At 44.6% G+C, this 21,874-nt stretch overlaps 1 protein-coding gene across 3 annotated transcripts in view; it reads right to left on the reverse strand.

The window, feature by feature from the left end:
• The window catches only part of LOC141101101 (PDZ and LIM domain protein 5-like), a 178,115-nt gene that overhangs the window by 132,152 nt on the left and 24,089 nt on the right, over positions 1-21,874 (reverse strand). For all 3 annotated transcript variants that reach the window (XR_012234895.1, XM_073589932.1, XM_073589934.1), the window contains exon 2: positions 20,057-20,207. Coding sequence is in view for 2 of the 3 variants with exons in the window: in XM_073589932.1 (XP_073446033.1) it covers positions 20,057-20,152 (96 nt within the window). In the remaining variant the exon portion in view is untranslated. The remainder of the gene's footprint in view (positions 1-20,056; positions 20,208-21,874) is intronic.

Raw genomic sequence — 21,874 nt, forward strand, 5'->3', positions numbered from 1 at the left:
TTCCTTTTAAATTGTAATATTAATGGGTAGTCTGATTGTAAGTAAAATAAAGAACAAAATAAGATTCAGCAAACTTGCCAGAACAGTGTATAAAGCATCTGTATGAAGCAATACAATCCATTCTAAATTCATTACCGTAAAATGCCACAGGAATTTTGTGCCGACAAATCACGCATTCTTCTTTACAAACATTTGCAAAACAGCTGTTGCAAAGTATGCCCACAAGTCACATAATTGGTTAAGTGACTACTGGGAAAGGATCCCAAATAAAAGGAAAAGGAAATTAATGATCAGAAAATGCCCTTCCTCTGCTGCATAGAAAGATACTCAAGAATTTTAGGAAAGCCTCTGTTAATCGTTTCCTGCCAACAACATGAACTCTTGAGCACTTTCTGAGACTTCAAAGATGTGCATATCATTTGTAATTATTCACCAACAATAACTGCACATCCCATCCATATTTTCCTGCTGTAACAGCTAATGACAATATTTCACTAAACAGCAGTCTATTCAAGGAAACACACTGGAAAGACTAAAGAGGATTTTCCTGTCTGTCTGTTAAATGGGACAAATAGTCTGCAACCAGCGCACACAATAGGATAAGGTCCCACATACCAGGAAAATCTGCTGGGTGTCATGTGGCTTTAGCTACAGATTTCACCATGAACTTGATGAGCTTAGGGTTTTAAAGTCTGTACATGTTCTGTTCCAGGAAAGATCCACAGCATATGGATGATATTTGTGAAGTCTCAACCACTTGTCTAGGACTAGTAATCTGCTGCGGATTGTATCTGGGAAAACTAGCAGGAAATCTGTCCCACAGTCACAAAAATGACTTGTAAATAAATGCCATTTTATGCAACTTCTTTAAATAGGGAGACAAGATCTTAGACTTGATCCTAAAAGGAAATTGTGGTGTCTGCAAAATTTCTCAATTTTCAAAGTCATATTAATACGGTAAGGGCTCATACCCATCACAATGAAAAAAAAAAAAGTCCAATTTCTTTCCAAAAAAGTGAATCCAGTGTCAAGTGATTTACACGCGAATGTGATCCAAGTGCAATGCGATTTTAACATGAGCTTTTACATAAAGTAATTCTCTATGTAAATTTACACAGTTTTCCAAGGAAATATTCTTCAAGATATTGACAGAGAGATACATTGTACTTTTCGTACTATAAGACGTGCTTTTTTCCTCCCAAAATTTAGAGGAAAATTGGGGCTGCGCCTTCTAGTCCATATTTACCTGCTGTGGATGAGGAAGTGGGGGAGCGTCAGGGCAGCGGGTCACAGGAGGCTGCTAAAGAGAAATATTCACAGCTCCCTACGCCCATAGTCCCTCCCACGTCTATGCACTGAAGCCTGCGCCGAGAGGTGGGAGGGACTATGGGCGTGGGGAGCAGTGAATTGTCATTTCTCTTTAATAGCGGGCACAGCAGCTGCCAGCTTCCTGCCTTCTGGGCAGTGTTAGCTGCGGCCACCAGTTCCAGCAACAGCTGGGCAATCAAGTGTGCCCACTATTAAAGAGAATGAATATTCACTGCTCTCCACGCCCATGGGAATGGAGAGCAGTTAATATTCATTCCCTTTAGCAGTGGGCAAACGTGATAGCCCAGCTGCAGGAAGCCAGTGGCTCAGCTACTGTGCCCACTATTAAAGGGAAATGAATATTCACTGCTCTCCACTCCTATAGTATCAAGTGTGGGGAGCAGCGAGTATTCTGGCAGCTGTCCTCAGCTTGTAAGCAGCACAGGACATTATTTACAAGCTGAAATCAGCTGCTGACATTGTAGGGAAGGTGACCTGACGGACGGACTGACTGGTCAGATTTAAAAAGGGAAAACAGCTGGGAAAGTGTAGGTGACGTGCAGTACCTTGAACTGACATTAGAGGGCAGGGAGGAGTATGAGCATAGGACTTAACATCAGCTTAGGGCTAAGAAACCGTTGGTCATGGGGGGGCAGAGTTACAGGGAACCGGGAAAGCTATAAATTTGACAGGAGGGTTCCAAAAGATTCCAGTCCCCAGGGGAAGCTCAAGTGACGAGGAGACTGACAGTTGCTGCACTGTGAGGAAAACCCAACCAGGGGGACTGAGGAGAAAGGAAGTCAGGGGGGTGGTCCTGACATGAAGTACCGCAGTACAGACGAGGCCCCGGGGAAACACATACCTAGTTGAAGACGAAACCTGACCAGAAAAATTACTGTTGGTGTACGGGCCTAAGGCGGCCACAGTGATGGAGCTGACAGGAACGTCGTTAAGCGAAAAGAGACGGTACGTGTATTTACGTCCCTGGTGATAAGTACGGTGTGTGTGTGTGTGTGTGTGTGTGTGTAACGGGGCCTGGACACGGAGGGCTGTGAAGAGAATTTGCGGTGTATCGTGAGGGCAGTCAGTCGGACGGCGGGAAATAAACTTGGACCTGTTGCACCCGAAATCTACCTCCATCTTTTGTCTGTGCATCACTGAGTGGCATACAGAGGGACCACCCCCCCCAGCCCGGCCCACCGACCCTGCAACAATCACAACAGGACGCTGTCTGGGAGTGCAGGTAAGTAGAATGGATTATGGGGGCCATGCATACCAGGATGGAGGAACACACACACACACACCTATACATACAGTGGCTTGCGAAAGTATTCGGCCCCCTGGAACTTTTTCAACCTTTTCCCACTTATGCTTCAAACATAAAAAGATACCAAATGTAAATTTTTGGTGAAGTGGAACACAATTGTGAAGTTGAATGAAATTTATTGGTTATTTTACATTTTTGTGAAAAGTCAAAAACTGAAAAGTGGGGCGTGCAATATTAATCAGCCCCTTTAACTTCATACTTTGTTGCGCCACCTTTTGCTGCAATTACAGCTGCAAGTCGCTTGGGGTATATCTGTTTTGTACATCGAGAGGCTGAAATTCTTGCCCATTCTTCCTTGGCAAACAGCTCAAGCTCAGTGAGGTTTGATGGAGATCGTTTGTGAACAGCAGTTTTCAGCTCTTTCCACAGATTCTCGATTGGATTTAGATCTGGACTTTGACTTGGCCATTCTAACACCTGGATACGTTTATTTGTGAACCATTCCATTGTAGATCTTGCTTTATGTTTGGGATCATTGTCATGTGGGAAGACAAATCTCCGTCCCAGTCTCAGGCCTTTTGCAGACTCCAACAGGTTTTCTTCAAGAATGGTCCTGTATTTGGCTCCATCCATCTGCCCATTAATTTTAATCATCTTCCCTGTCCCTGCTGAAGAAAAGCAGGCCCAAACCATAATGCTGCCACCACTATGTTTGACAGTGGGGATGTTGTGTTCAGGGTGATGAGCTGTGTTGCCTTTACGCCAAACGTATCGTTTGGCATTGTTGCAAAAAGTTAGATTTTGGTTTCATCTGACCAGATCACCTTCTTCTACATGTTTGGTGTGTCTCCCAGGTGGCTTGTTGCAAACTTTAAACAACACTTTTTATGGATATCTTTGAGAAATGGTTTTCTTCTTGCCACTCTTCCATAAAGGCCAGATTTGTGCAGTGTACCACTGATTGTTGTCCTATGGACTGACTTTTCCACCTCAGCTGTAGATCTCTGCAGTTCATCCAGAGTGATCATGGGCCTCTTGGCTGCATCCCTGATCAGTCTTCTCCTTGTTTGAGATGAAAGTTTAGAAGGAAGGCCGGGTTTTGGTAGATTTGCAGTGGTATGATACTCCTTCCAATTCAATATGATCGCTTGCACAGTGCTTCTTGGGATGTTTAAAGTTTTGGAAATCATTTTGCATCCAAATCCATCTTTAAACTTCTCCACAACAGTATAATGGACCTGCCTGCTGTGTTCCTTGGTCTTCATGATGCTCTCTGTGCATCAAACAGAACCCTGAGACTATCACAGTGCGGGATCATTTATATGGAGACTTGATTACACACAGGTGGATTATATTTATCATCATTAGTCATTTAGGACAACATTGGATCATTCAGAGATCCGCAACGAACTTCAGGAGTGAGTTTGCTGCACTGAAAGTAAAGGGGCCAAATAATATTGCACGTATTAGAATCCTGTCAGCGCCGTCGAACTGCCACGGCTGAGCAGGGTGACTCCCCCACTCTGCGGGAGGGCCTGGGGTCAGATTCTGTGGGGAAAGCTCAGGCAGACGGGACCAAAGATGCTGAAGGTAGTAGGAAACACAAGGACCTACGATCATGTGATCACAGGGAGCGGGGCTTAGCGTCCTGCTGCTGGGAATGAGTACAGGATGCTACTACAGGAATCCTGGAGTAGAGCAGAGGGGAACTCCGGTCAGACAAGCAGGGGGTCATACACGGAGAGGGCGGCGCAGTACAAGAGGGGCGAGCAGAGAATAGTCAGAACGTAGGCAATGAGTCATACACAAAGATAGCAGCGCAGTACAAGAGGGACAGGCAGAACTCGTAACAGGGACAGAACCAGATCAAGACCAAACAAGCAAAAAGTAGCACAGGCACACCAGGGTCACACACCACACTTGGCCAAGGGTCAAAGTATAAGCGACGAGGAATGACCCCACAATGAGGCTATAAAGAAGCCTCCCAGAATCCCAGAGTGAGGCCGTCCAGATTAACCTCTGAACCACCTAATCCCACAAACTAAGCAGATCATGACAGCACGCCCCACTTATCAGTTTTTGAATTTCCACAAAAATTTAAAATAACCAACAAATTTTGTTCAACTTCACAATTGTGTTCCACTTGTTGTTGATTCTTCAAAAATGTACATTTGGTATCTATATTTGAAGCATGATATGTGGGAAAATATATCATATATATACACACACACACACATACACACAACCAGGATGGGGGATATTAGTACAGCAATAATCAATTTTATTTTCAATTTTCCTCCCCTAAAACCTGGATGCATCTTATGGTCCGCTTGGCTTCAGTGGATGCCAACGCGAGTATGGCTGGTTTGGCTTAATCTAGATTCATTAAAGGATTCTGCGTCATTATTTCATTTGAAGGACCTTATTATGGGCTTATGTTTCTTTATACAATTATCACTATAGGGTTGCAGACGCATCTCCATTACCAACCTCTGGGATCGAGGTCTCCTGACAATACAGAGGTGACATCAAACCTCATGGATGTGCCATTTCTGGTGCAGCTGCGAGCTGATTTTTTTTTTTTTTTTTTTTAGTCTGTGAGGGGGCCAGTAACAGTTCGCAGCTGTCTGCCTAGCCTTTACTGGTCATTTTTTGGGGTCCCCATTTTAATAACAAAGGAAGGCCAAGTATATGGCTGTGAGCTGATATTAATATCCTGGGAATCTCCATGGGTATTACTCCATTCCAAGGGTACAAAACATCTGCACCCAGCTGGTTAATAAAATGTCGGGGGATCCCACGCCACTTTTGTCAGAAGATAATTTAGTAAGTACAAAAATACATGTAGTCAGCTACACAAGCACTGTACAAAATTATATCTATGTGTGACTGATATCTTTATATTCATCTCTATCGGTATATATCTATCCTGTCTTGTCACACTGTGATTTTACTGTATGCTTGCAGATGAATTGACGGCTTTTTAAGAGGACAGTACGTAAAATTCGGATGACACTTGCATGGTCTGAGTGCGGTGTACCTTCTCTCACCCATTGATTTGCATTGGAGAGTCCCGTCCGAGAGACGAGGACTGTCACGATCCATTTTTGGATTTGTGGCAACTATGGTTCCACTCAGATTAAAAATGTTTTCCTTTTGGACCATAGGGGGTTAATGTCAGTTTTCCCCCGTTAGCAATCTGGTGTTACTGAAGTGCTGCTGGGTCAGCTGATGCAGGTGGCAACCTCTCCCACTATCCTTTAAAAGGTCACCTGATGCATCAGATGACTGTTGGTGATACAGTTCCTTTCTAGAGACCAGCCAAGCAGGAGCAGCTCTCTGGTGTCAGCCACGTCTGGTGTGGAGTCCAGTTGCTGTTAACTGTGGTGTGGAGCTTAGCAGTGGTGTTGGTTACTTCCCCCTGTGTGTAGTATTCTGCAGAGGTGAGGCTAGTGCTCCTTGCCAGCCAGGGCAGTAATAGGTGACTACTAGGGATGAGGTATCCTGACGGCAGCTGGGGGAAAGGACCCGCATAGGGTGTTATGCGAGTGCAGAGACAGGCTCAGGTTGGAGCTCAGGTGGTGACCATCCCTCATTCCCTATTGGTATGGCCATCCTCTCACCTACACCATCCCCATTGTATGTGAATTGTGCCGTTAGCTGACCGACCATCCGTTGGGTCAAGTCACACTGTGAAAATCACCCTATGACAAGGACAATCGCAGAATGCTGCAATTTTTCTCAGCTTGATTTCGGCTGAGAAGAAAAGAAGGAAAAAAAAAAAAAGATAGCTCAGCAGGGAATCCTAGATTAACATTGGCCAGATGGCAATCCACTTTATCATCCAATTGCACTTGTCCGTCTTCCTTGCAGATGAGTATAAGCTCTAAGAGAAAAGATCAGAACTCTTATCTTGTGAGCAAAACGCATGTTACCCACAAAAAAAAAAAAAAATTAGATAGATCTCTCTCTCTAGCTAAAAACTCCATGAGATTGTAAGAGGTCTTTATGAGGCCAACCGTAATACTAATATAATATTATAATATTAGCCATTGTGCCCATACCATTTGCTCCTGCGCTTGTCATAGACTCTTGTAACAGCAGGAAATACAGTTACCCAACCCACTGAAGAGCACTCCTACGTCACTTCCTCCTCCACTCTCTGGCCCTGCCGATAATTGTGCTGTTGAGTGCTGTAAAACTCCATAGTGCACTACAAATCAGGTCAATTCCAGACAATCATCAATTTTAGTGTACACAAGAAATCGGGAAGAATTAACGAGTGGAATACACAGTTGTTTGACATCTATGCTGCACATCTTCTGCAGGGATGACCCTACAAAATGAAATGCAAAGTTGCACGTTCATCAGTGCTGGGCTAAGCCCAAAGTACTTTTCTAAATATCAAATGTACAGAAATAAAGGCTGGAACCATGAAAAGAGCCTACAGAGAGGATTCACTTGCTGAAGCTTCACAGTGTTGGCATGGCGCATCTAGTGTTCCACTGGCTGAAGCGCTACAGATATCACACAAATAATAACTTTTCATCCTTGACCATGGGCAACTGTACAAAGGAAGCACCATGTCAGCACAAATGGAATCTATAGACTTAGAGGGTCCCATCACTTTAAGGTGTTTGACTGTTAAGTTCTACACATGCATCATTAGTCCTAGTTATCATATTTAGTAAAATGCAAGTTTGTCACCTTCCCCTCTACAGCTATACATTGCGACACATTTGATATGCTGCAACAGCTTCAGGCCAATTCCCATGGCAATGCCCTACTCCGGAGCCTGTACAGCAGCATAGTGATACTTTGTACACACCATATGACGCCTCCATATAGCATCATATAATGGCCATGTTTTAGGGGAGAAAATACCTCTTGAAGGATGCATTCACACTTTTTTTAATCAGTGTGCTCTTCATTCTTAAATCTGCAGCACACTGGTTCCAGATTGTTCTGTAGATCATTCACACTTTCTTTTTATCTTGTACGAGTGAACACTTTGCCAAGTCAGACTCAGCCATGCAAGACTGAAGATCACCCAAACTTGTTTGGGTGAAGTTAAAAAACGTCTTTCAGCCATTTAAGGTCAGGTTCATGCTGCGTTAATGCAGTCTGTTCAACACATAGCGTTGACGGACTGCATTAACGCTATTCCATAACGCAATGACGTTATGTGATCCCACCTGCAGACCGCACCCGAGGGTCCGTCACAGAATGACGGCACATCGCTAATGCATGCCGATTATGGCATGCGCTAGCGATGCGCTCATCTATTGCAGTCTATGGGTGCGTTAACGCATCCGTTACATAGCGTTAATGCTGTGTGTTAAAAGCAGCCCACAAACGTAATATGAACCCAGCAAAACTGATCATTGTCAAGCATCAATGGAAAAAAAAAAAAAAAAAAAGTTCAACTTACTCCCTTCGGTCTTTAAAAACAAGTGAAAAAAAACAAAAAAAACAAATCATTTGGAGAAAAACAGTTCAATACACATACACTACCGTTCCAGATAATTGTGTTTTCCATGAACACTCATACTTTTATCAAATGAGTTGCCAAATGAATTTAAAATCTAGTCCAGACATTGATAAGTTTCGAAAAAAAGATTTTTATTTGAAATAATAATTTTCTCCTTCAAACTTTTTTCGTCAAAGAATGCTCCCTTTGCAGCAATTACAGCATTGCAGACCTTTTGCATTCTAGCAGATAATTTGCTGAGGTAATCTGGAGAAATTTCACCCCATGCTTCCACAAGCCCCTCCCACAAGTTGTTTGGCTTGATGGGCACTTTTTGCGTACCATACGGTCAAGCTGCTCCCACAGCAGCTCAATGGGGTTGAGATCTGGTGACTGCGCTGGCCACTCCATTACAGATAGAATATCAGCTGCCTCCTTCTTCCCTAAATAGTTCTTGCATAATTTGGAGGTGTGCTTTGGGTTATTGTCCTGTTGTAGGAAGAAATTGGCTCCAATCAAGCGCTGTCCACAGGCTATGACATGGCGTTGCAAAATGGAGTGATAGCCTTCCTTATTCAAAATCCCTTTTACCTTGTACAAATCTCCCACTTTACCAGCACCAAGCAACCCCAGACCATCACATTACCTCCACCATGCTTGACAGATTGGCATCAGGCACTCTTCCAGCATCTTTTCAGTTGTTTTATGTCTCACAAATGTTCTTCTGTGTGATGAAAACACCTCAAACTTGGATTCAATGGTATTTTAACCATCCATTAGCCTTCTTACACAGCTAGCAAACAAAGTACCATAAGAACACTGGAGTGAGTTGTTGGAAATGGGCTTCTATACACCTATGAACATATTGCATTACAAATCAGACGTTTGCAGCTAGAAAAGTCATTTACCACATTAACAACGTACAGAGTGTATTTCTGACTAATTTAATGGAAAAAAACTGTGCTTTTCTTTCAAAAATAAGGAAATTTCTAAGTGACCCTAAACTTTTACATGATAGTGTACGAAAAGGTTAGAATGTAGAATATGGCATCCAATAGAACATGATGCATGCCCTGATATAAAACTAGGGGCATTAAGAGGTACAAAATGGGCCCACAGACTGCTCTAAAGATAATATGATGGCTCCTTGTGGGCTCTGAATTGCATGCCCATGTGCATAGAGGACCAAGTTCTGTCAAACAGTACAAATTTAGATAGACTGCTTTAAAAAAAAAAAAAAAAAAAAAAAAAATTTATCCACTTCAGTTGGAGCCAAAAAAGAAAAATCATATTTTGTATTGAGATTTTTCATTTTTTTTTGAGCAACTTCTAAACATTTAGCTGCCTGTGTAGCGACTTGTATTATAATAAACCAAACGTCATGTGCTTCCACAGCCCGTGGAGATGACGTTCTCGCTTCCAGATCATGCATCATTTGGGAAGGAAATCTTTCAGCTACTTTCAAATTTTGAGTCACAAGCCTCCGACAAGACAAATTAGAATTTCTACAAGAGGGAACTGCCCTATGGTGAGATGTTGAAGGCTGTCTGGACAGGAACTGAACTTCAGATTAGGCCAACACCCTGCTGTGCTCTATCCCAAAGAGAGAAAGAGGGCATATATTTGAACGTTCGCAACATGTTCTTACAAATATTACTACATATGGAGCAAGTGATCTATGTTACTAAAATTCAACATGTCATGTTTTTTTCCCTCTCACTCGGCTTGTGGCCATATTTAAGCACATAAATATGAGGAGGAAGTTCATGTATTGTTTTAGTGATAAGCAGCATGAGTGACCTAAATCCTTTATACTGTAGCTATAAAAATTCACTACACGTGGCTGCCAATGTAAATGCTATCAATTTGTCCGGGCGGAACCACAGCAATTTTTTCATTATGTAGTATGTGATTTATAAAGAGTTGAATGCTGCTTCGTTAATAAAAATATTGGGAAGAATAAATTGATTCTCAATGGTTTCAACATCTCCATAATGCTATGGCTACATGGAGACTTTGACAGTGACAGCCATCACAACTGGAGTTCACTCACTGTCGCTACTACATCATAACACTTAATTTTCCCTTAATAAAACACCTTAATTTCAAAACTGCATTTTGTGTTTACTTAAGAATAAAATCCACTGATGAATACCAGTCAATATCAACAGCAAAAAATGCCTATCTCAAGGAAGAAAAAAAAAAAAAAAAAAAGTTACATTGGACACTCCAGCAAGCATGAATCCTACAAATTAACAGTGGAGTAAAAAGTCCAAAATATACTAAAAATATCACAAATAGTTTATTATCCAAATGACTTACACAAATTACATGTAGTATACACACTCAGACAAAGCGCAATTCAAAGCTCATGTGCGCAAGGACCAAAACAATCACTGTTGTAACACTGTTGTTATGTTGTAACAAGATTAGCAGGCCTCTGTAAAAAAAAAAAATTTTTTACACGATAGTATAATCCTAAAAAGCGCTTCGTGCATGTAAAGTGCAAAAGAAAGGGGATCTCATAGTGATCTCCACAACTCTTGAAAAGTTATTCTAACAGACTCTATCCTAAGGAGGACAATACTAGAGACATGACCTGCAGCAGTCCCAACGCGCGTTTCGCGAGGGCTTCCGTGGGGGGCTGTTACAACAGTGATTGTTTTGGTCCTTGCACACATGAGCTTTTGTATTACGCTTTGTCTGAGTCCGTATACTACATGTAATTTGTGTAAATCATTTGGATAATAAACTGATATTTTTAGTGTATTTTGGACTTTTTACTCCATTGTTCATTTGTAGGATTCATTTTTGTGTTTACTTGTGTTATCTTGGTATAATATTTACATTTGTTTGGTGATCTGTAACATTTAAGTGTGACAAACATACAAAAGTATAGCAAGTCAGTAAGGGGGCAAACCCCTTTTTCACACACCTGTACACCTTCCCACCTGCTTGGTTTCCATCTGTTTCCTACCTTCTCTGACTCCATGAAGCCAAAACACGGGTATTACATACCTGGTAATGTGTTTTTTCATGACACATGACGGCACCACGAGAGAGGGGATCCGCCCCACGAGGACAGGAAACCTTCAAGATAAAAGGGGCGGCTCCTCTCTCCGCATCAGTTGTTTTACAGAGCACGAGAGGAACTCCGCAGGTTAGTGGACACATAAATAATACATATTTTATACTGCTAAATTTCCAACACCAAGGGAGTGTATAATACTAACAAAACACCCAACTAATGACGTGATCAAATAGGGCGGGAATATAAGGGTGCCGTCATGTGTCATGAAAAAACACATTACCAGGTATGTAATACCCGTGTTTTTCCATTCTACATGACGGCACCACGAGAGAGTTACAGAGATTTGTATTCTCTTTAGGGGGGGGGGTGGGGGATCACTGCCTGTAACACTCTTCTCCCAAATGTGAGATCAGAGGCAGCAGATAGGTCTAATCTGTAATGTCTGAAAAAGGTAGATGGAGAGGACCAAGTGGCCGCCTTACAGATTTGGTCGATGGAGGCGTCCGCTCTCTCCGCTCAGGACGTTGCCATGGCCCTCGTGGATTGGGCTTTTAGGCCCTCTGGAACAGCCCTGCCTGCACTACTATATGCTAGTATGACGGCCTCTCTCACCCATCTAGCTATAGTTTGCTTAGAGGCTTTAAGGCCTTTCCTTGCCCCCTGATATGAGACAAATAAGGCCCTCTGTTTCCTCCATGGTTTTGTCACCTCTAAATACTGTAGGATACATCTCCTAACGTCTAAGCAATGTAATCTCTCTTCCTTTTTGTTACAGGGGTTAGGACAAAAGGATGGCAAGATTATTTCCTGAGCTCTGTGGAATTTCGACACTACCTTAGGAAGGTATGCTGGATCTAATCTTAACACGACTCTATCGTCCATAACCTGAGTGTATGGCGGGTCTGCTGATAGTGCGTGTAAGTCCCCAACCCTACGTGCCGATGTGAGTGCCACTAACAAGGCTGTTTTTAAAGTTAACACTTTATCTGATGTTGCGTTTATTGGTTCAAATGGGCTTTCCGTTAGAGATGATAGGACTAAATTTAGATCCCAGGGAGGAGGTTTAGGAGATGGGACAGAGTCAGCTCTAGTACAGGCCCGGATAAATCTGGCGACCCATCTATCGTTTGCCAGGTCATAGTTGAATAATGCTGCCAGGGCTGAAACATGTACTTTCAGGGTGCTGACCGCTAAGCCCAAGTCTAAACCCCTTTGTAGAAACTCTAGCACTGCCCTCACAGGTACTTCCCCCTCCTGTATTGGGCCTGAAGTGGACAAAAATTTTCTCCATATTCTCCCGTATATTTTTGTAGTCACTGGCTTTCTGCTACTGATTAGGGTGGCAATCAACCTTGCTGAAAAACCCTTTCTTCTCTAACAGTGACCTTTCAAATTCCAGGCTGTCAAATTCAGCCTGGAATTCGGAGGGTGATTGAAGGGACCCTGTGTTAGGAGGTCGTGGTCCTCTGGGAGCACCCATGGGTCTGTCACTGACATCACTCTTAGCCAATAGAACCACGGCCTTTTTGGCCAAAAGGGAGCTATCATAATTACTCTGGCTTGGTCCTCCCTGATCTTCTTCAGGACTAATGGAATGAGGCATATCGGAGGGAAGGCGTACAGGAGACCTGATGTCCATTTTATCCTGAAGGCATCTACCGCCAGTGGCATGTCTGCTGGCCTTAGGGAGCAGAATTTTTGAACTTTTCTGTTGGTTTTTGAGGCGAAGAGATCTATTATGGGTTTTCCCCACCTCTGTACAATTTGTTGAAAAATGGACTCTTTTAGGCACCATTCGCCTTGCTTTAAGCGGTTCCTGCTCAGAAAGTCCGCCTTCAGGTTGTCCACGCCTCGGATATGCAGGGCCGATAATGAGAGAAACTGATGTTCCGCCAGAGTCAGGATTCTTCTTGCTATTTCCATTAATGACCGAGAACGGGTGCCCCCTGATGGTTCACGTATGCAACTGCTGTACGATAGGACTTTCACATGATGTCCTCTCAGGTGTGTCAGCAATCCTTCCAGCGCTCTTTCGATGGCTAGTAGCTCCCACTCGTTTGAGGATAGATCTTTTTCCTCCCGAGCCCAAGGATCTTGGAGCCATAGGGTGTCTAGATGGGCTCCCCAGCCCCAGGGACTGGCATCTGTCGTGACTACTCTGGAGGCTGTATATGTCCAGGGTACTCCCCTCGGAGAGGACTCTATCTGTAACCACCATCTTAGTGACTGGAGTACAGGATCCAGGATGGTGAGCTTCTGTTCTAACTGCCCTTGAAGCGTCAGATCGCTTTGTAACACACACCACTGAAGTTCCCTTGTGTGAAATTGAGCCCATTTTACCGCTGGTATGCAGGAGGTTAGGGACCCCAACACTGACATGGCTTTCCTCAGAGTCATTGTTGGTTTTCCTAATGTTGTCCTGATTAGATTTTTGATTTTCTCTTCTTTCTCCTTTGGGAGGCGACTTTCCTGTATTACCGAGTCTATTGTTAGGCCCAAAAAATTCTGGACCATTGTTGGCTCCAATCTGGATTTTTTGAAGTTCAGTTGCCAACCCAGAGTCTGAAGAGTCTCTATCACTATCTTGACTCGTTCCTGACAGTGAGAGAAATCTTTCCCCACTATCAAGAAGTCGTCCAGATATGGTATTACTAGAGTATCTTTTTCTCTGAGATGTGCCGTGACCTCCGCAATTAATTTCGTGAAGACCCGGGGGGCTGTTGCTACCCCAAAGGGCAGAGCCTTGTACTGAAAGTGATGCCACTGAGATTTTATCTGGACTGCCACCCTGAGATATTTGCGGTCTTGCTGCCGGATCGAGACATGATAGTAAGCATCCTTGAGATCCAGGACGACATGTAACACCGAGGGAAGAGGAGTTTCACTGTAGATCTTATCGTCTCCATCTTGAATGATGGGACTACTAGATACTTGTTGAGGCCTTTCAGATTTATAATCGTCCTCCAGGAATCGTCTGGTTTCTTTATCAGAAATAGGGGGGGAGTAAAAGCCTTCCTTCTTTTCTTTTTCTGGAACTTCTTCCAGTACGAGTTTTTGTATAAGCGATAATACCTCCTCTTCCAAACTCTTTTGTCTTTCTTGAGATGATTGTACCGGAGTTTGAATGAATTTTTGTGGTGGCCAGTGGTGGAATTTTAACTCCAGACCTGACCCTACTATCTGTCGGATCCAGGTGCTGGATGAGATCCTTTCCCAGGCTGGGAGGAAGTGAGAGAGCCTTCCCCCCACCTGAGAAGGACCGTCACTGGGCGGGTTTTTTGGCTTCTCTTGGGGGCTTACTGAAATAGAAGCCTCTCCCTCCTCTGTATCGTCTGTCAGAATTGTTTCTGTCACGATCTTTAAATTGTTGCCTTCTGAATTTTCGGCCCCTCTGAAAGGAGCGCCGAAAGGCTTGAAATGGTTGTTTCGGAAAATTCTTTTTTTGTATCACTCGCTTTTTCCAACACTTCATCCAATGCCGGACCGAATAAGAAATTTCCTTCACATGGTAGAGAGCAAAGTTTCATTTTTGCCTGAGTGTCCCCCGGCCAGCATATGAGCCATACCGCACGCCGTCCTACATTGGATAAGGCTGCTGACTTTGACGCTAGCCTGGCCGAATCTGCTGATGCCTCTGCGAGAAAGTCTGCCGCCACTCTAATAGCCGGTAATGCTTCCAGAATCGTCTCTCTGGGAACTCTTTGTTCTAATTGATCCTCCAAGTTGTCTGTCCATATCTTCAGGGACCTAGCCACACAAGTGGCTGCGATGGCGGGTCTTAGTGCCCCAGCCGAGGTTTCCCAGGCTGCCTTAAGGCAATTGTCCGCCTTCCGGTCCAGCGGTTCTTTTAGAAACCCCAGGTCCTCAAAGGGTAGGGAAGATTTTCTGGCGACCTTTGATATCGCTACATCAATTTTGGGGGCCCTATCCCAGGATGAGGATGCCTCTTCCTCAAAGGGGTATCTCCTCTTCAGGGAATTCGTTATCTGGGACTTCCTTTCTGGTTTTTCCCATTCGCGTTTTATGAGTGCTTTCAGTTGCTCATTAACAGGGAAGGTCTTACGTTTTTTCTTTTGCAGTCCACTGAACATGAGTTCTTGGGCTGTCTTTTTTGCTCGCCCTTCTACTAGCCCCATGGTAGATCTAACTGCTTTAATGAGTTCATCCATAGTTTCTACTGGGAACGTATCTTCCCCATCCGAGCTACTTCCTGAATACTGCGTCTTATTTGAGTCGTCCTCTGACCCTGTAGAGTCTTGTTGAGAGACCCCTGAGGGGCTTGATCTCCTAGTTTTCCTCTCTGTATCTACAGATTGTAATGCTCTTACTGACTTGGAAACTTCTGTCTGAATTATGGACCTCAGACTATCCGAAAATGAGGGTGTCTCCTCCGCTATGGTTTTGTTAATGCACTCCTGGCATAACTTTTTGTTCCAGGCTGCTTCTACGGGACTTTTACATAAAGCACATTCTTTATTTTTAGACTTTCCTCTACATTTCTTAGGGACCTCCTATACTCCACCCCGCCAATGTATGTAAGAGGAGGAGGAGAGGGAAGAGAGGAGAAAAGAGAAAGAGAACAGACATTAGATTACTGGACTTTCTCGAAGTTCACTCACCACTCGGACGCTTCACAGAACAGGTACCGGATCTGGAGGCTGACTGGTCCTTTCACTGTCTCCCAACGAGACTATGGACCCCTCTTTCCTGCGGTGACGATCCGCCCGTGCGCTGCCCGAGTGGCTCACACTACTGCTGCGGCGTGTCTTTGCTTTCTCCTCTGAGCACGACCGCCTCTCCTTTGCTTCCTGGCGCGGTTTCACATGCTCTGGTGAAGGGCTCTCCATTATGCTGCTTATGGCTGCGAGCAGTCACCTCCAACTCAAAATCCTTTTCTGGCGATCTTAAATAGCACCTCTTTTTTTTTTTTTTTTTTGGACCACCTGGTCCCGCCCTGCCTCGCTTGTGTCTGTGTGGAGGCGCGCACGTGCGTGCCCCATGCCTCTGCGTGCCCCCCCGGGACCGCAGGCCCCGCGGTGCAGTGCGCGTCGCTCTACTTCCGGGTCGCACGCAACTGCTTCCGGTTCATCGGCCGTCATGCGCGCTCCCAACGCGCGCGCCTCCCGGTGCGACCATACGAACCTGGGCCGGGTGAGCGCCTGTGCCCTACTTGCTTCGGGGCCCCCAGACACCCCTTACCTGCCCGATGGACACCCTGGCCACCACTGACTGCAGGTATACCTTTCCTTTTCGCTGCGGGGTCCGGTGTCTGGTCTTCAACAGGGAGGGTACACTGTCTGTGGCCTCCGAGGAGCCCTTTTTCTCTGCCCGGGCACCGATGTGTCTCCTGGGCTGCATGGCCACTGTATGTCGACAGGGAGGGAACACTGCAAGTGGCCTCCCTGGACCTTCTTTGTGTGCTGTCATCTTGGAGGGTCCACCGCCAAGGTACCCCGCTTCGCCTGGGCATCTGCCCTACCGGCTGTGGCCATGCCTTCGCTCAGGGGGGACATAGGCATATATGGCCCCCGAGGCGACTACCGGTACCCGGCGTCGGGTGTAGCAAACCCATGCCTGCCATTAATCACGCGACCCAGGTCCAGGCATCCTCTTCTTTCTTCAAAATCTTCAAGAGGCTTTCATCTTGAGGGTTCCCCGTCGAGGACAGGAAACCAACTGATGCGGAGAGAGGAGCCGCCCCTTTTATCTTGAAGGTTTCCTGTCCTCGTGGGGCGGATCCCCTCTCTCGTGGTGCCGTCATGTAGAATGGAAAAATGTATAATGAGGTGGGGAGGGGAGATAGACGGGCAACACGATGTATTTAAAGTTATTGGCTCCTCCATGAAACACTGAGTTGCGGGACTTTGTTTAATTACAGCAGAATTACACAAATTAGTAAATAACTAGCTATTAGTATGAACCTGAGGAATAAGCTGATAAACCGCATGGAAGAGAAAAATGGATCCCACAAAAGTAAGAATGGTGAGACGTTACCAAACTTTCAAGGGTATTGTATGTATGGATGCAAGGTTTATTATCGGCTCTCCACTTCACCTAGCAGAAGTGGGAATTGAGCAGGAAACCCCCTCCTAATAAAGTATACACAGTGGGGTGGTCTCGAGTGCGGTTGTATGAGGAACGTTAAAATGTTCAGTTTTGCATAGTCAATAATGTAATACCCTACTACAGTATCACATTATTCTGTGGTACGGAAACATGGTGATAGTGACATGGGCACAACCATTGGCCAGCACGACAGATCTTTCCATGCTCCTTGTGATTGCAGAATCTTAGTGCTCAGTGTTCTCATCCTTCCTGTTACTGCACAGTTCTCCCACTAATTTCCTCTTCTTCCTACGTTTTTTGTGTCTGTAATTGGAAATAAAACCCTCTTGGGAGCCAGATAATGGCAAAGCAAACAAACCTATGACTTATTAATGAAAACATTTCACACAGCTTTCTTTATCTGAATGCCCATCTTATTTCCCCCCCCTCTACAAAAATGAAATACACATATTACTCCCATTGATTTGGATTTCTGTTCCCAGGATTACTCAATGTTACATTTTTATCTGCGGTGCAATGTTAGAAGTATCCGTCATCAATGCCCGTTTCTATACTGGTTCCTCTGATGTGTGCCACAGATCAGGCTGTAGGGCATGTAAGTAGAGGATTGGGCTTTGATCATGAAACTTAAAGGGAAGGGTCTGAGAATTTTACACTGAACCATGACAGTCCAAGGGTTGTGTTTGGCATTGCTCCATATTCCCTTGTCTGGACCTCAACTATAATACTTTACTCAGCCCTTCTGTAAGAATGGTCCTGTTTACTGCATGACTTTTTAGAAAGGTCATTGAACCCCTTAATACTTTATCCACTATAGGCTTTATTCACATAAAACACAGATTTCCACTGTTGTGCTCCGTCACAGAAGCAAAGCAACAAAAACAATTAAATGGACAAAGCTTAGAGGGACGATATGTGGCCTCGGGCTGCTGACAGGTTCACTGTACTTTACACCTCAAAAGTGGCATAAAATATAACAGAATGTACTACTTCTTTTCTGAATCTCGTGCACAGGCAGATGAAAGATGCCACAAGCCTTTTAAAGGGGTTGTCCACTACTAGGACAACCCAGTCTCAAACTGTAGGCTTGCTCTCCAGTACAAATAACACTTAGGCCAGGATCACACATACAAGAAACTTGGACAAGTCTCGCATCTTAATAACTGGCACTGCTGCCGACACTCGGACAGGAGCGTCCGGCTGCATATAAATACATGGAGCTGAACGCTCCGATCCGAGTGCCGGGCCGGGTATTGACGTGCGAGATTCGTCCGAGTTTCTCGCATGTGTGATCCCTGCCTTATACTCCCCTCTGGAGTTGGCACCTGCTCTCCTGGAGGTCGCGTCAGATTGTTCTGTCACGTGATCCCTGCACCCTATCAGCGCTGGCTTCACTCAACCCCTTTACACGAATCAGACATCAGGAGGAACTCAAAGCTGCAGCTGGCCATTCACTTCCTCGAGGGCTATCCATAGGATAGGAGAGTGATGCCAGCCCTGATTGGGTGCAAAGATCATGTGACAGTGTAACACGATCTCGGAGAGTGCAGACACCGCTGAAATGGTGCCGCCACTGGAGGAGAGTATAAAGTGTTATTTTACTAGAGACAAACATGCTGTGTGAGAAGAGGTTGTCCAAGCAGTGGACAACTCCTTTAATAGCAAAGGCAGCGTTTCCCTGTCTGTTATATGACAAACCACTTTACGTTCAGTGCACCCTCAATTTAACTGCCAAAAATGGTGGGAGGGGATGTGGGGGCGTGAAGCTAAAGTTTGTAATGTCATGGTTTGGCAATGCTATTACTCGTTACATTTTTTTTTTTTTTTTTTTTTTTTTATTATTATTAAATCAGGTGAAACATCTTATACTTTCAAAACCTGGTAAGCCAATAAATGAATCGTAAAACAATGCCAAATAGTTATTTTATGCCTTGATGTAATCCCACTGCTCGTCCTCTGTAATTCTTGCACATGTACATTTATATGTATACTAGATATTGAACCTGTTATATGCCTGGGTGGTGAGCATTTTTAATTTTATGAAGACAATCTCTGCAAATATATATATATCTATCTATCTCTCTATCTCTCTCTCATCCTCAATAAAATGGCACTGGAGATCACAGTATGTGCTGACTCCGGTGCCATATACAGCGGTGATGACGAACCTTTTAGAAACAAAGTGCCCAAACTACAACCAAAAACCCAATTATTTATCGCAAAGTGCCACCTTGGCAATTTAACCTGAATACTGAAGTTTTAGTTTAGAAAAACAACTCATACAGGAGATAGCAGGCACAGACAGGAGCAGCGGTACTAGATATCAGGGAATTGCTCCCCCACCTTGGTATATGTCACCTGCATCCTGGTATATGCTCCCCCCCGCCCCCCCATCATGACTGGGCTACTGTTATTCAATACATAAAAAAAATAAATAAATAAATAAATGATAAACACAATCAGTAAATATTCCGACTCCCCTTTTCCCCACAGCATGTTTTAGACTTCTGAAGCCAGCAGCTGACTTCAGCGTCCAAGAGACGGGGGCACATGACTTCACTGCCATACGTCCAGTGACATGCACGCCGATGTCAGCTGCTGGCCTCTGATTGGCTGGCAGCGTGTATTGCGGCGCACGAACCCGGCAAGTTCATGCGCTGCAACACATTTCAGCTGCATATACATCCGAGGACGCTCATCCACTATGGCTCCATTTTATTTATGACACTCTTCAATGAAACGGTGCATGCAGTACTGCAGTATGTGCCAATTCCAGAGCAGGCGTCGAGGCTTCGGACAGAACACGTCTCTGGTTATATTATAGATAAAAGTATTAAAGTAGCCACTATTTGATGAGTCGTAATGTACATAGCAATATATCACATACACACACAGAGAAATAAAATAGGCTTACCCTGGAGATGGTCAACGGCATGTTGAAGTCTTTACCACCTTGAAGCCTGAAGCCCCATGGAGCTGGGCCCACCAATGACACACTGTAGCTGCTCATGTTGTTTATAAAGGTTAGAAATGGAAGAGCCAAATGTCCAAAATGATCGGCAAAGCTATAAAAGACAGACACAAAAAAGTTATTTACCTACAGTTTAATTCAAAATGAAAAGTATGATTAGCATTCAGTAATTAGTCACGATTTCACCAAAAAAAAAAAAAAAATTGACTGAAATAAGCCAGAATGTGAAGTTTACAATCAGACAGAATGTGAAAGTTGCAGCCAATCAGCAGCTGATTCCACTCATTTGTTGATGCGGGCAGCAGACTGGTGGGGGGGAAAAAAAAAAAAAAAAAAACACACACACACACACACACACACGGCAGATAATTGCTACTTAGGCTGGTTTCACATTAGCGCTTTTTAAGCGCATGCACGGCCGGGGGTAGCTCCGCCCCCGAGCCGGCTCTCTGCCCGGCGTGCCCACCCCTTGCTTGTAGCGCCGCCTCCTAGCGCACAGCGGCGCCTGCGATCGGCGCACCCTATCTTTAGCATAGGGTGCGCAGATCGTGCGCTAGTTGCGCTTTGACCTGCGCTGCGCACTTTTGACGGTGCGCCGTGCGCGCCAAAATCTGAAAAGCAAGCAAGGGGCGGGCACGCCGGGCAGAGAGCCGGCTTGGGGGCGGAGCTACCCCCGGCCGTGCGTGCGCTTAAAAAGCGCTAATGTGAAACCAGCCTTACCTGCCTGTTGTGAGTCAGCGGTAGTCACTGAGGCTGCGCAGACTCGCAGCGGGGGACCTGACTGAACTGCGGAAAGGTATGGATATTGTTATTTTATTTTTACAGGAGAACAAGGGATTCTTTTGAATTAGCAGCATTATAACTTTGTCAAAAACTTGGTGTCATTATTTTATTAAGAGTTTTAATTAGTGTGTCTTTTTTAACCCTTTACTACTATAGGATTAATCATGGAGAGGTGTATTATTGACACCTCACCTCTCCATTGTTAACTCGGCTAAATGTCACCTTTCAATAGCAGAGTGACATTGACTCATTATCAACCTATGAGCCACCGCTAAAGGCAATGGGAATAGAGAGGCCAAGTGCCAGAAAGGGCACATCTTATAGATGCGCCTTTTCTGGGGTGGGGGGGGGGGGTATAACCATGGTCCCTCTAGGCTATTAATATCTGCCCTCACTCACTGGCTTTCCCTTTCTGGCGGAGAAAATACCGCAGGAGCCCACGCAATTTTTTTTAACCGAATTTACCCGTTAAATTAACACCTACATGTACCAAATTGTACACACACACACACACCTAATTATTAGTCAAAGACAGAAAAAACGAAGTGAAATGGTTAAGGCTATGTACCCACAGTGCGTGTTAAAACGCACACCAAAAACCGGACTCCTTCCCAGATATCGCGTGTTTTTTTCCGCGCGATTTCACCGCGATTATGATCACGATTTTCGTGTGCGATATTCAAGCACTTTCCAAGCGATTTGAATCATCGCTTGGAAAGTGATTGACAGGTTGGTCACACTCATCAAACATAGTGTTTGACAAGTGTGACCAGGTTTTTACTATTGAGGCCGCCTATGCGGCCTCAATAGTAAAAGATAGAATGTTAAAATGCTTAAAAAAAAAAAAAAAAAAAAAATTTTCGGTGTATATTTACCTTCCGGCGTCCTGCGCTGCATTCCCGGGCCTTGCGAGACCTGTGATGACGTAGTCTCGCGTTGCTATGGCGATCTCGCGAGACCACGTCATCACTGGACCAT

This window comes from Dendrobates tinctorius, unplaced genomic scaffold (genome assembly GCF_039654945.1).
Source record: "Dendrobates tinctorius isolate UK_male_01 unplaced genomic scaffold, ASM3965494v1 ptg000011l, whole genome shotgun sequence".
In the NCBI taxonomy this organism is placed as follows: Eukaryota; Metazoa; Chordata; class Amphibia; order Anura; family Dendrobatidae; genus Dendrobates; species Dendrobates tinctorius.